This window comes from Primulina huaijiensis, chromosome 18, assembly GCF_012295235.1.
Source record: "Primulina huaijiensis isolate GDHJ02 chromosome 18, ASM1229523v2, whole genome shotgun sequence".
Taxonomy (NCBI): Eukaryota; Viridiplantae; Streptophyta; class Magnoliopsida; order Lamiales; family Gesneriaceae; genus Primulina; species Primulina huaijiensis.
Genome location: NC_133323.1, coordinates 1,861,375 through 1,876,269, shown reverse-complemented (window position 1 = coordinate 1,876,269; position 14,895 = coordinate 1,861,375). Strand labels below are relative to the sequence as shown.

Genomic DNA, 14,895 nt, shown 5'->3' with positions numbered 1-14,895 from the left:
AAAATGTTACATATATCAGCACTTTTCCCGGCCCGAATTTTCGGGATTTTTCTCATCTTGATCAATATCAGAAGAGGGATCAGGGTATATAATATATTCCCGAATATATTCTCGTCCCGACCCGATTATACTAATAATAATTTTTTTAACAAAAATTATTATTATAGTATCAACACATTGGATTGAGATTATTATTTAAGTAGAATATTATTGAGCGGAAGTCTAGACAAAAATTGGCCAACACATTTAAAAGGGTTAGCCCACTTATGACAAGGGCTTAAATTAAATGGTTAACTAATTAATCTAAATAAAGAAATTTATACAAGTAAATATTATTATAATTATAAATAAAACAAATAAATTTATACAAAATAAAATAAAGTTTATTACCATTTTCTCCCCTTCAGCTAAATGTGTTGTGGTTTAACGAGACAGTGATTCAATATCGTTTAGGATTTTGTTGGATTAATCAAGAAAATGTTCCAGTTTATGTGTAATATTATATAAAGATGATTTAATTTTTAATTGTTATGTACATTGTTTGTCGTGCTCGTGCTCATAAGAACTTAAAAATTGACATGTTTTATCCAGATTCAATGTATATAAAAAAATNATATTCTTTATTTTCAATGGAATATGCACTTACTATTGCTTGATTGGTTCCACCACATCAATAGCTTATTACTCTTAAAGACTATCATGTTTTACAAAATTCTCCCCTTTACCCTTTTTTTTATCCTTTTTTTTTAAAAAAATGTTACATATACATGCACTTTCCCCGGCCCGAATTTTCGGGATTTTTCCCATCTTGATCAATGTCAGATGAGGGATCGGGGTATATAATATTTTTCCCAATATATTCTCATCCCGACCCGATTATATTAATAATAATTTTTTTCAAAAAATATTATTATATTATTAACACATTGGATGGATGATTATTATTTAAATAGAATATTATTGAGCCGAAGCCTAGACAAAAATTGGCCAACACATTTTAAAGGGTTAGCCCACTTATGACAAGTTTAGGGCTTAAATTAAATGGTTAACTAATTAATCTAAATAAAGAAATTTATATAAGTAAATATTATAATTATAAAAACAAATAAATTTATACAAAATAAAATAAAGTATATCATATTTTCTCCCCTTCAGCTAAACGATTTGTGATTTAACGAGATAGTGATTCAGTATTGTTTAGAATCTTGTTTGATTAATTAAGAAAATGTTCCAGTTTATATGTAATGTTATATGAAAGATGATTTAATTTTTAATGGTTATGTACATTGTTTGTCGTGCTCGTGCTCATAAGAACTTAAAAATTGACCTGTTTTATTCAAATACAATTTATCAGAATATAATCTCTCTACCATAAGGGATTTCGAATATTCGGATCCAAACACTTGTCGTGTACTAGATAGAGAAAAAAAAATTTAGATTTCTTATCAAGACGAAAATTGAGCAAAGGATTACTAGAGAGGTCCTACCGTGCCACCTCTATATCCGTGGAGGTCAGTTCTTGATAGTCCAACTCTTCCAAAATCGGCAGAAAGCAATAGACAATTTGGTTCTGGGTGACTCTATCTGATGCTATGTAAATGGGGAGGAGAGTGAAGTAAAGAAGTGTTCGTATGGTACCATAAATGAATATGTAATAAAAGTTATAAATTTTTTTTATTAAATAAAATACAATTTTTTCCCTCTTTATCCCTTTTTTTATACTCATTTTATTGCGGTGCAATATTATCCTTGTCATCAGAGCGATCGAAATGAAGTTTTTGGACTGGTGTATAATTTAAACAATTAAAATTTTATCATTACCATCAATTATAAATCTTGGTACAATGACAAACGTTATATATTATAATTGATATCAGAGTCAATTTCATATGTTCGATTATCATAAATTGTGATAGTACAATTATTGAGATATTGTACATATTGGGATATGATAATTTTCTCTACTTAAGAAAACATAGATACATGACATTTGAGCTGTTATACAATATAATTTTTGATAAAACGATAATCGCACGACTTTATCTTATCTTTTTTAGTTGACACAAAGTGTCTTAGACGTGTGGATATCGAGTCATCCGTAAAATGAATAATAAAAATATGATTATGCGATAATATATGATGATAAATTCATACAACGTATCAACGATTGTTTTAGAGAACATCACACGCGATTAAAACATTTACCTTGTGTCCACGCACAAATGCCCGATGGTTACTTGTTATCAATCACTGACCTCTCGATTTAGTTCCATTTTTTGTAGATTAGAAATGTCCAAATAACAAGGAGATATTTTTCACACGTACGTATCCTTTGAATTTGATGCGTACCAACCAATTTTTTTTTTTTTTTAATTGCAAGTGTTGGAACTTGTCACACTGCAAGTGAATTTAAATGGTATTGTATGTTCAATCGAGAGTGTTTTTTCAATTTTTATATTATTAGATCACGTGAGTTTTTATATTTTTATAAACATTAATATTTATATTGATGATACAGAGATTAATATTTAATCATATCATAGCGGAAGAAATAAATATTTTCCTTTATAACTAGCTCGTTTCATCATATTTTTCTCCTTCCAATTTAATGATTAATTTTAATATCAAATTATAATACGATATAATTAATGTATTGATTGTGTTATACAATATATTATATTTAAAATATTTAAAAATGTCATCGAATAGTTGAAAATTTCTTGTGGTGGGCCAAGCATTCTTCATTTGCTTTGAATTTGGAGTTCATTTCATCTGACCCAAAGTTGCAAAATGCACCTAACCCCAGTCAGATTCTGACCACATGTGTAACCGTAGTTGGTTTTATTTATAGATACAGAAAGGTTGCAACTTGTAAGACTAGCCTAGCAGTGATCTCATCTGATCTGATGGTTTCACCGATCTTCTCCCTACCACACCTCAACTTCTTCTGGCGAACTTTTCTAGCCCCTGAACATTAAATGCCTCTCGAATTTTATTGAGTAATCGTGTAAATGAAGATTGGGAATATTTCCATCTTTTAGTTTGTTTTGCTTTTGGTGGATTGTAATTGGCTTCGAAATCTTTATTTTTCTTTCTTGGGTTTTGGGTTTTCGTTGCTTTTTTTTTTTCTTCTTTCCGATGGGTGCAGAGTTATAGGAAGTGATGAAAAAGAAAGGATGAGTATCAAAGAACAAAAGACGCGTATTGAATTTACGTGCATACGAAACTGCACCTTTTGGGAAAGTTTGGGGTGATGGGATATTGACTACCATGTCACCTCATTCCAAATGAAAAGATTTTCTGCTGAAACGAATGAAATTAAACTTATAAATTCATCCTTGAGTTGTTGGTTTACAACAAAATATTGCTAACTAATTGTAGATATAGAATGCCATTTTCCAATTTGATCGATCATCGAGCATGAAGAGATCAAATAGTTCTGATTCCTTGGGTGATTTGATGTCCATCTGTCCAGAGTCTACAGGTGATTAGCATCAAATATTCCCTTCTTTATTTTTTACTCTTGGTTTCAGTTTTAATGGATCTGATTTGTTATCCAATAAATTCCAACATTCCCTCATTATGTTTTCTTGTCCCTGCACTATTTCCATTCATGATTTGTGAGGTTTTCTAATCAAAGGTTCAATCTTTTGTTTCCTTTAATTTAATTGGTAAGAATTTTCGTTTCCCTTGTTTTAACCATTTCGGGATCTCTTCTTTCTTCCCGTGGGACAATATAATAATTACATGAAGTTTACTTCTGGTGGTGCTGATTTTCCGACTTGTGCAGATGAACGTGATGAAGAGAACAATCCCATGTACTCGGGGGAGTTTGGGACCTTTGTTGAAGGGTTAGTTGAAGAATCTAAGCATGTTATGGAGAAGAAAAGAAGATTGGGGGTTGAACAAGTGAAGGCATTGGAGAAGAATTTTGAAGTTGAAAACAAACTTGAACCTGACAGGAAAGTGAAGCTTGCACAAGAACTTGGCTTGCAGCCAAGACAGGTGGCTATTTGGTTCCAAAACCGCCGTGCACGGTGGAAAACCAAGCAACTGGAAAGAGATTATGGCATCCTCAAAGCCAGTTATGACGCCCTTAAGCACGACTATGAAACTCTGCAGCGTGATAATGATATTTTGACGAAGGAGGTAATAATTTATTAGAAAGAGCATAAAAGCGGAATCTTGATTATTTCTTGCCTCTCTTCTCTTGAGAAAAAAATATGTAATTTTCAACGTTATAAAACTATGTCGATTAGCATGACCTCTTGATTCCATTTTTCTTCAATCTTCTTATATCGTTTTGTAGATCCAAGAACTAAACTCGAAGGATGATGAAGACGGTAAAAGTGAGAGCAAAGTTTCTGGGAAAGTAGAGGCAACAATGGTTTCTGACGAAGAAAAAGGTAAACTTGGACATGAAACAGTCCCTTGTGAGCATAACCATTTGAATCATAATGGAAACATCGGATGCTCTGATAGTACAGATTCGAGTGCAATCTTGAACGAGGACAATAGCCCACATCAATTCTTAGATTCTCGAAATGGATCCACCTCTTCTATGGATCTAAGTTTCAACTTTTCAGATTTTAAAGCGAGTGCAAGTGTTCTTGGAGATGCCCACAATCCCCAATCCCAACCACAGTTTGTCAAGATCGTAGAACACAATTTTCTTGACGAGGAATCTTGCGGTTCTCTGTTTTCTGATGCCCAAGCTCCAACCCTCCATTGGTACTGCCCTGATGAATGGAATTGAAAATCATTTCACCAGGAAAAAATAAAAAAAGAAGCAGCTCATAATAAGGCAAAAGTTGAAAAAGAAGATATATATCAAACAAGATCAGGCCATAGTCACCCAAAGCCAAGACAATTTTGTATAGTGATATGATTCTTGGACTTAGCACATGTAATTTTAAGCACTGTCGGAAATTGTAGAGGTCCAGAGGATGGTGCTCAGACTTCACGTGGGGTGTGGGGAACAAGGGAGAGGCATAAGCGTGTAGGTATGGCAAGGGAATAATGTTTCACTATCATGCTTTAATTATTCGGTTTCAAGAAATCCACTCCACATGGTGCAAGTTTAAAAGAGTGGCTAATATATATATTTATGTTTTATGTCTTTACCATTGCTACTTCTCTTGATCTTTGAGTTGATGATGAATGTTTTCAGATTGCAAAATTTTACTAGGTATTTATTTTCCATTATCAAATTTAAAGCTAGCTAGTATTAGATTGTTGTATAAAAATCGATAAAATGAACGCGTTAATGCTAGGATATGGAAATGCATCACGTGAAGACTACGGTTTCATGGGGCAATTTTGTCAGACAGATATTTTATTTGAGTCATTTTTGAAAATTTTTTTATGTTAAAAATATTATTTTTTTATTATAAATATGAGTAGAGTTGACTCGTCTCACGAATATATTTATAACAGAGTTGATCAGTCTCTCGAATAAAAATCCGTGAGACCGATGATTAGAGCTGTCGATATCTATATAGAATTTTTAAATGTAATTCAATAATATCAGATAAATAATCATAACCAAATTGTGTTGTATCATTTTCTAAAAGCCTTTCAAATTGTGGACAAAGTTAAAGTTATAATATATCGAATTCATATAATAAATACTTACTTTTTTTATAAAAAAAAAAAAAAAAAACATATTACATTTAGCTTTGATCTAGGTTCGATATTCATAAGAACTTTGATACTTTGTCACCTTGCATCAATAGTTCATGATTTTCTATGCAGTACTGGTCGAAAATAATATCTACATTTGTCCACTAAATTATAAAAAAAAAAAAAAAATACAGATACTAAATAACATATATAAAATAATAATAGATTTTTTGTTAGACGATCTCATGAGTATTTTTGTTAGGCAGATCAATTCAATTCATATTTAAAGTTTAATGCTAATACTTTTGGCTTAAAGGCACGTCAAAGGTTTTCGAGTATTTAATTACAAATCATACCCTACTTGAAAACTTGCTCCTTTTTTTTTTTTTTTTTGGAACTAAGTATGATTTTGTAAATTAATTAAAGCTACCTCAAATTAATCTTTCTATAGGTTTTATCATGTGCTATATTTGATATTATATTATCCTCAACGGCGCAAAAATATTTTAATATGCAAAAATATTTTAATATTATATATAGAATTTTTCAAAAATCTAAAATTTCTGTCTCGAAATAATTAAGAGGGATATTTAAAATTAAATATCCGCATATACTTCATAAATCCTCCCCCATTTTTTTGACTGCTTTTGCTTCCTTTATTGTGAGTTTGGTTCACATTTTTATATGCATCGATGCCTATGTCATATAATCACAAGTCGCGCAAGCCTTGTGTGTAAATATATTATTTTTTATGGACGATATCTTTTGATACATCATCGAATTTTTATGTAAAAAAATATAATTTTAATATGCTATTTTTTATATCATATTTCTTGATAATTGATTAAGATAATTATTTAAGTAGAAAGTTTTTTGGTACTTTTAAAATTTATGGTATTTTATATATTTATTTGTTTATTTAGATCATAGCATACCATCGAAGTGATTTATTATTCTACACCTATGATTTATTATATCAAATTAGTGAACAACACACATGATATGTGTAAAATAATTACTATTACGTATATAAATAAAGATAATGATCATTAATAAATTGATTTGATTTATTTATATTTTTTAAATCTTTATTTGGATAAGAATAATAAAATTATATTCAATATATAATTTGTAGATATAATATGCCAGTTGATGTTCAAAAACATTTATTTCTTGACACGCACGGGCTTCATGATATCATAGCCAAACTCCCAAGAGCATCGCCTCGTCCATCGTCAACAACTCAACACACTAAATCCATAAATGTATGACCACGGAAACTTGAAAGTAAAGGCCAAAGAGTCGAGAGATGCCACACACATTTTGCTACCTTGCAAAATCACAGTGCACGTGAAAGTTATATGTTATGATCAAACGCTTATCATTGAGTCAAAAACCCATAATTATTAGCCAAGACGTAATTTTATTTTCATATAATTATTACAACGTATATTACATCTACTTAAGTGCTAATAGATCGGGCTGGTAGGTCCGTAAGTTCGGGGAGGTTCGTATTTATATTGTTGTCTCATATTCTTAAATATCAGTTTTACAATTTTCCTACTGTCGGTTCTGTCACCCAACGGAAACATTATTACCCGTTAAGATATGACATAATTTTTTTACAATTCACTTAGCCAACAAAATCAAGCGTTGCAATGTCAGTAACTTAACGTACAAAAACTTCTCAAGAGATCACCCAATTATAAACCCATCACACCAAGTCTAATATGCATCGAGCCAGACAAATTTAAACCTGACTCATTAGATTCATATCTGCCTGTTGCAGCGAGCTGTACACAAGCAAAATAGTATCATACATTGCTCTTCACATATGTATCTTGATTTTATTTGGAATATTTAAACGCCACAACCTTGTCGAATAGCTAGCGTCGCACTCCCACATGTCGTCGTTTTGACAGTTTTTAATATAATATATTCTTGGATCGCTCATGACCAAAAAAAGACACAATTCACATACATGAATTTGCCCCCCAAAAAAAAAAAAAATTCAACTCATAAATTATTAATTAAAAAAAATCATGTCTGATATCATTGATTTGGTAAAGTGATAACCCACAATTTTGTTCTTATATAAATTCGAGATTAAGGAACCGTACACAATTTTTTTTATACATTTGTAAATTCCTTCAAATATAATGTATGTCATAAATAAATTATAAGCATTGATTTCAAAAAAAGCATTCAAGTATGAATAAATCAAGGTGTAGGACCCCATCATACATATTTGGCCATTATCATTACCAAAAAGAAAATCATCATATGTAGTTTAAAAGTGAATATCCTTGAGAATTAGAAAACAAATAACAACAAAAGTCAAAAAAGAAAAAATCAAAAAACAAGTCGCACGTACACATCTTCTCTGCTACCTAATTCATTGATTAATGCAAGCGCTAATCGTTGTTGAATCATTCGATTTTTGGTGATTCAAACCCAGATGATTTGAGGAAATGTCGAGGAAAATCATATAAATAAAGCTCAAGAAACTGGTATTTCCATTTTTCTTTCCGCTTTGACTCCTGATGTCGAGGGAGGATTTAGTTCCGAGGACGTTTCGCGATTTGGTGGAGAGAGCCGAGCGGAAATTCGCGAGTGTGCGAGACGCGCCGCTGCATCCCTACGGCGGGATTGGGCTGCACCACGGTCAGTTTTTCCACAAAGTTTTCAAAGCTTACATGCGCCTGTGGAAGTATCAGCAGGAAAATCGGGCAAAGTTGGTGGAGTGCGGGCTACAGAGATGGGAGATTGGGGAGATCGCTTCCAGGATTGGGCAGCTCTATTTCAACCAGTACTTGAGAACCAGCGAGGCTAGGTTTCTTCTCGAGGCGTATATATTTTACGAAGCCATTTTTAATAGGAACTATTTTGAGGGTTCAAGGAAGGATCGAGGGGTTAGGTTCAAGGAGCTGAGGTTTTACGCAAGGTTTTTCATGGTTTCTTTAATTTTGAATCGCGTTGATATGGTGAAGTTGCTCGTCGAAAAGTTTAAGGAGCTTGTTGATGAGAGTAAGTTTAATTTTCAGGTATGTTTTTCTTTTTTACTTTTCTCTTGAATTCCTGGATCAATTGTTGCGGTTGTTTACTTACGTGTAGTGTATTTTTTTTTCTGTGTACATCTCGAGTTCATCGTTTACTTGTTTGAATTGATTCTTTTTGTTCAGGGATTCAAAGGTTTTTTCTTTTAATCTTTCCGCCTGAGATTACATGCTTATTGTTGAGGATGTGTTAAGTTTCTAAAAGAGAATGAGTGTGTGTGTGTGTGTGTGTGTGTGAATACCTTTTATTTCCACTTACAACAATAGATTTTTCGATGACATTGAACTTAATTGGCTGGTTGGAATAAGAAAATTCCAGTTGGTCAAAATCTTGTGCTAACTATGCAAGAGATAATGAATTTTTTGATCGGTTATTATTATTTTTTGGATTGGTTGAAAAAAGATAATGATTGTTGAGATACATATATGATAATGTTAAACACGAGTACTGATCCATTACGTTATCTAGACTTTAGTAGCTCGTTTTACCAGAGAAATTACCAGGCTTGACAGAGACACCTATGCAAATGATATGGTGTTTCAAGATTTCTTCCCTTCATTTCATATCCTTATTATAAATTCATTTGCACAAAAGCTTGGATTTTTATCTATTATTGTTTGTTCGGGTCTGTATGGCATTGTCACTTTAGGTTGGCATGATAAAATCAATATGAATTTCAGACATAATGTTCACTAGTCTTGCATGAAATTGGTTGCATTTTTTCTATTTACTACTACTACATGGCAGGAATCTTGGTTTCTTAACTGGACATTGAGCAAATGATTGATGGTATTTAAGCACCATGTCCGTTCAGCTCCATACAACCATAAAAAGTGTCTCCAATAAGCGTGTAATATTTTTCAAAATTTCAGACTTTACTAGGAAGCACTCAATTACATTAATGCTCAATACAGTGCTAAATCTTGAATAGATCGAACTAGTATCGAAGTCTTAGGCAGAACTAGATGCATGTAACCTCCAGAAGATTTTAGAGAGGGGTGACTTAGAGAATGTGACTTGATGCAAAGCTTGAATTTGATTATTTATAATTACGTGATCTACTCAGTTAGGTATCTACATGTATCTTAGTTGTTTTTACAATAATTGATTTTATATTTTATGCCGTTGAGTTGTTCATTTCCTTCGAAACCCATATTGAGTCTCTAATAAGTTAGTCATGGTAAACGATCATCTACTTTTGATTTGTCTTACTTGGGAGAGTTAAATTGGTTTTGGCAGTTAGGTAATTAGTTTTTCTGGGAGTAACACTAAAATTCATTCGCAATTTACTACTTAACAATCTAGTGCATCGGATAGCAAAATTGCAAATACTCGGTCAAACCTTCCTCCCAAACAACAAATGCCACACAATTGATGTTGGATTATGTCATTTTGAAACTGTGATATCTTATGTGAACCCCTGTTGTAATCTGATTTTATAAGATTTGGCAACTGACATATTAGATCTTCCTTCTTGGCATGAATTGATTGCATAAATTGTTTCAGATTTTGTTGTATCGTGAAGAATGGACCTTCAATTTGCATTTTATAGCTTTGAGAACCTTTGTTACTTCGTTTGCATTTATTACATCTTGGTCAATGAGAGCAGCTATTGTTGGATCTTTGTGGATAGTTGTAGGGATTGAAAGATTGTATAGATAATCTACTCTTCAAAAGGGCGAGTGCTCATAAAAATTGAAAAAGAAAATGTAAAATGATGGAAGAAGTTAGATAAAAGGGGTGGCGATGAGAATGGAATGGAGATAACTTCCTTTTGCATGCTAGTCTTGTTCTCATATCAGAGCTTCCCCTTAGTCCAATGTATAAATTAACTTGTTTGAATTTTTCTCTTATCGTTCTGTAAAATTAGTTATATTAATGTTCCAAGACGTTTTTTTAGTTGCACTCAAGAATAAATTGTCGAAACAATATTTATCATTTTGAGAAACACAATGATCTTTAGTTTAGGTACTTCTCATCCTATGAGAAATAGTTTGACTATGTTGTTTGTTTTGTAAGTGGCATTTATTGCAAACAATGATCACCTATCTCATGATAGATCCTCGTATCTCATCATTCCTTAAGTTATTTTTAATCTCTCGTTTTTTGAGTTTCTATATCTCTATCCGTTGCTTAGCCATATGGTTTCTCTTGTAAACAGATTACCTTTTTTGTTGTTAAGTATAGCTAACACTGCGAGCTTTTCCTTCAGGATACTAACTTCAAAGAATGGAAGCTGGTGGTGAAAGAAACTGTTCGGTTTACAAAGGCTGATTCAGCAATCCTGAGTGCTAGGCCTTTTCGTTATACTGCCCTGTTTGATTCACATCCAGTGTCTCTCCCATTCGTGGCTAAATTTCATGCAAAGAGACTTCTGAAGTTTAGAGACGCAGTGTTGACAAGCTATCACAAAAATGAGGTTGTAAATTTATGTATTTGAAATTGAATATTGTTAGCTCTTGATATATTATAATCATGCAGAATATAAATTATATATATTTTTTATTATTCAGAAAAGATACGACTACATGGTTATAGAAATCTTAAGATAAAGTCCTAGAATTAAATGAGTCTATCAAATCTGTCAAATCCCATTACTTATAGGATATCCTAACAAAATAAAAAAAAAATCACAATCTTCCTGATTTCTGTTATGAATCACACAATAAATTACAAATTAATATATATCTTTCAACAATAATCTAACTAATGCTTCCAATTATGCTTCGACTTTTCTGCAGGTGAAATTTGCAGAACTCACTTTAGATACTTTCAGAATGCTGCAATGTTTGGAATGGGAACCTAGTGGTTCTTTTTATCAGAAGCATACTTTTGAATCGAGACAAAATGGTTTACTGGCTGATCATTCAGCCTCTTCAGGATTGATAGATATAAGTTTGGTTGCAGATATGACAGATCCAACGTTACCTCCAAATCCCAAAAAAGCTGTTCTCTATCGTCCATCTCTGCCACAATTGATAGCTGTGAGTTGTTGGATCTTGATGTTATCATTTACTGTTCTATAATTGCATTAGGAAGTTTCAAGCATGTTCTAAAAGCTAGGGTGCATTTGATCACTAAAAAAAGTTTAATCATGATAACTATTAACATGCGAATTGGCACATAATTCCATACAGAGTTCTAACAACACACATTTACAATTGCTTCACACATACTGACAGGTGATTGCAAAAGTTTGCGAGGAACTTCCTCCAGATAGTGTTGTGTTAATATACATGTCAGCCCCAGGTTAGCTTTCAGATAAAATTGATTGTTTACATGAGCTGGATATTATACGTCATCCTTTCAACTCAGATCATGTTCCGGATGCAGGAAATTCTGGTCATTGTAGCACTTCGCAAATGGGAAACTCTGGAATATCAGGAAAATATTCCATGAAGAGTGCCTCATCCGATAATAATCATGGGCAGATGAATGGGTTGTGTGAAAATCATATGAGTGCAAAGGGGGACCCCAGTTACTTTGAGAACTATTTGTTGTTGGGACCAAGCAGAAACGGAGGTAGGAATAGTAAATAAACTTGTAGTTTGGCTCCATACTGTGAGATATATCACGCACGATAACATTTACTTATTTTGATACCACCAAGAAATACAAGGTGGTTCGGTTCTCTACTGCTTGCTTATGAGCTACATATTATTTTCAGGTTCAAATATTCTCTTCCCTGGTGATATAATTCCTTTCACTAGAAGACCTCTTTTTTTGATAATTGATAGTGACAACAGCAATGCATTCAAGGCAGGTTTGTCAAAACTTTGTAGAGTTAGTTATTCGAGCATGTCAGGTTCATTGGTCAGTTGTTACTGTTGGAGGAGTTGAACTCCAGTACTTTTGATGATGTTAATTTTGTATCAGAATTTCAATTGAAGTTGTATTTTATGCAGTCCATAGTTTGACTCTTATTCTCACAGTTTTATGTACCTTGTTTGTGATAGTCAGATGTGTAGTGCTTTAAACAATTAAAGTTGTAACAAAGGTGCGGTACATACAGCCGTATAAGAAAGATAGTTGTTCGAAAGTTCAATTACCACTAGATTGTCCTTGTTTTTAATTGGTGTTTATATACAATTATCTGCGTTAAAAATCATTAACTTGTGAAACTACCAATAACTTGGTCGGTTCTGGTGAGCTTTTACCTACTTTGTACTAAATTTAGGGAGAGTTTACAGAATAGCGACTGGGTTGATATTATCTATAATCAAAACTAAAGATGAAATAGTGCAATGACTGGTTAAAAAGAATTGTTAGAAAAATTATGCTTTTGCAATAATTGTTCTTATAATTGTTGATTTAAAATGTGAAAGGATGATCACCGGTGGAACTTCTTGAAAAAAATTGAAAATTGAAGTTTTGGGCTTTTGAGCTGCCTCTCCTGGTCCTTTTTCTTCAGTCTTCTCCACTGAGTTCTAGGTGTTTACTAGTGTATCTCACAATTGAAGTGTGTGTACCCCTCGGTGACTCTACAGATGTTTCTGATACCTAAAGGCTGTCTAATTGGTTTTCCATTTGTAGTATGTTGTTACTAGGATAATTACTTTAAAAAATCTGTATACCTTGAATAATACTTAATCTTGAGTACACGAGTTCCAGCACATTAAATAGAACCAGAAAGAATCGGATTTTTTTAGTCCTCATTATGACAATTGTCTTTCCCCGGAATAGCCTTGTTTTAGATTCGTTTAATTACCTACGTATATTTGAGGGCAGTTTACGGTTGCATGGAAATTCAGTTAGGTTATTTTTTCCTGTTGAATTTTCTGATCCGTGGACTCTTTTCAGGTTTTGCACGGAGCAGAAAGGGGTGAACCTGCTGCTTTATTTCTGTCGCCTCTGCGGCCTTCATTCAGGGATCCGAGTGGCTTTAGTATTGCACAGAATGGAAGTCAATTCACCTTGTTCCTCACAGCTCCTTTGCAGTCTTTCTGTCAATTAGTTAATTATAACTTAGCTACAGACAGCATGGTGCGTAAACTGTAACCTAATCAAGCTCTTGTGAACATAATTATGTTAACTTCTTTTGACTGATTTTCATTTAGGACATGTACAACAGCGCAGAAAGCATTCTCATCTCAGCTTTCTCTGAATGGGAGGAGATCCTCTGTACGTCGACTAGCCTCGATCTGGTTTGGGCACAACTTCTGACTGATCCATTTCTGCGACGGCTTATTATTAGGTATGCACTTGAGTTTGATTTAATTATCCAAATTATCAATATTTGAAATAGAATCTGGAAAACAATATGAAAACCCCTCGCCTTGCAGCCTTTGAGGGGTTCTTGAAAACCAATTGACTAGCCTAAGACGAGAAATTGTTGAAATTTTCATGGTATAGGGGGCTAAAACAATTTATTCATTACCACTGAAAAGTACTTAATAATGCTGGCTTTAGCTGATGATTGAGCTATGTTTGGGTATCTCCAGATTCATTTTCTGCCGTGCTGTTCTATCTCTATTTTGTTTACGAGAAAATGGTAAACAGTATCTACCAGTTTGCATACCCGAACTTCCTGATGCTGTGGCTGTCAATTCGAAAGCCGTCCAACCTGCAATAAACCGACTTGCAGATCATTTCAAGGTTGCAGATTGTTTTAGCTTTTCATAAATATCGTGGGAAGGCGACAAGAAATTTATATAATGAAATTTAGAGTCTGTCCCGATATGCATGCCCAACATTTCAGTAGAGACAGAAGATTTGCAGAAGCAGTAGTATCAGATCACAAACATTATGGACTGTGGTGATAGTTGGAATGGCTTTCTTCTAGTTCATGAATCGGCTGCGTGTATGGTTCAGTGTACAAAATTCAGCTTTTTTTACGGCTGCTTGTTCGACTATTCTGATACTGGGTTTTTTGTTCATAGTTCCAATGCATCTAGGTTAGTTGGGTTTAGTCGCATACTGGGGATGGTTTTGTAGGATGTTATAGAATTCATGCCTTTTGTATATATTAGAACCGAGAGAAAGATGATGTGTTTCCCTCCTTTGTATCTATGTTTTTTTGCCCATTTATGTTACTCTTGATATTTATATGTCAATTGCTCTGCATAGACATTTGAAAGTTGCTTGCTTTTTATGTTGGGTGCAGAATGAATTTAACTTCGTGTTTTATCATAAAACTCGCTTATTAGTTTGTATGAGATGAAATACAAAGTGAATCCCACCTTTTTCGGAAAGGACTGTGTGTAAGTAGTCCATAAT

The 14,895-nt window shown here is 33.1% G+C and overlaps 2 protein-coding genes across 3 annotated transcripts; both read left to right on the top strand.

Moving 5' to 3' along the window:
• Positions 1 to 2,862: 2,862 nt before the first annotated feature.
• Positions 2,863 to 4,790, top strand: LOC140964429 (homeobox-leucine zipper protein ATHB-6-like). The gene is made up of 3 exons (XM_073424213.1): positions 2,863 to 3,484; positions 3,791 to 4,149; positions 4,310 to 4,790. Exons 1-3 carry the CDS (start codon positions 3,421 to 3,423, stop codon positions 4,754 to 4,756), a joined length of 870 nt encoding a protein of 289 aa, XP_073280314.1. The 5' UTR covers positions 2,863 to 3,420; the 3' UTR covers positions 4,757 to 4,790.
• Positions 4,791 to 7,970: 3,180 nt separating this feature from the next.
• Positions 7,971 to 14,718, top strand: LOC140965042 (uncharacterized). 2 transcript variants are annotated; one of them, XR_012172955.1, is made up of 9 exons: positions 7,971 to 8,666; positions 10,892 to 11,098; positions 11,421 to 11,663; positions 11,862 to 11,928; positions 12,013 to 12,201; positions 12,347 to 12,438; positions 13,480 to 13,662; positions 13,751 to 13,873; positions 14,121 to 14,718. XR_012172955.1 is itself a non-coding variant. In XM_073425085.1 (9 exons), the coding sequence occupies exons 1-9, from the start codon at positions 8,166 to 8,168 to the stop codon at positions 14,299 to 14,301; spliced, it is 1,800 nt and encodes a 599-aa protein (XP_073281186.1). In that variant the 5' UTR covers positions 7,971 to 8,165; the 3' UTR covers positions 14,302 to 14,718. The 2 variants fall into 2 exon arrangements, 1 of the variants encoding a protein (XP_073281186.1); XM_073425085.1 differs by having other exon boundaries at positions 13,737 to 13,873.
• The last annotated feature ends 177 nt before the right edge of the window (positions 14,719 to 14,895 follow it).

Bases quoted from the DNA above. Each gene is read 5' to 3' on its own strand.
- LOC140964429 (XM_073424213.1), top strand. From the start codon at position 3,421: ATGAAGAGATCAAATAGTTCTGATTCCTTGGGTGATTTGATGTCCATC. The intron at 3,485-3,790 runs GTGATTAGCATC...CGACTTGTGCAG, and splicing joins CATCTGTCCAGAGTCTACAG to ATGAACGTGATGAAGAGAAC. The intron at 4,150-4,309 runs GTAATAATTTAT...ATCGTTTTGTAG, and splicing joins ATGATATTTTGACGAAGGAG to ATCCAAGAACTAAACTCGAA.
- LOC140965042 (XM_073425085.1), top strand. From the start codon at position 8,166: ATGTCGAGGGAGGATTTAGTTCCGAGGACGTTTCGCGATTTGGTGGAG. The intron at 11,664-11,861 runs GTGAGTTGTTGG...ACATACTGACAG, and splicing joins CTCTGCCACAATTGATAGCT to GTGATTGCAAAAGTTTGCGA. The intron at 13,874-14,120 runs GTATGCACTTGA...GGGTATCTCCAG, and splicing joins CTGCGACGGCTTATTATTAG to ATTCATTTTCTGCCGTGCTG.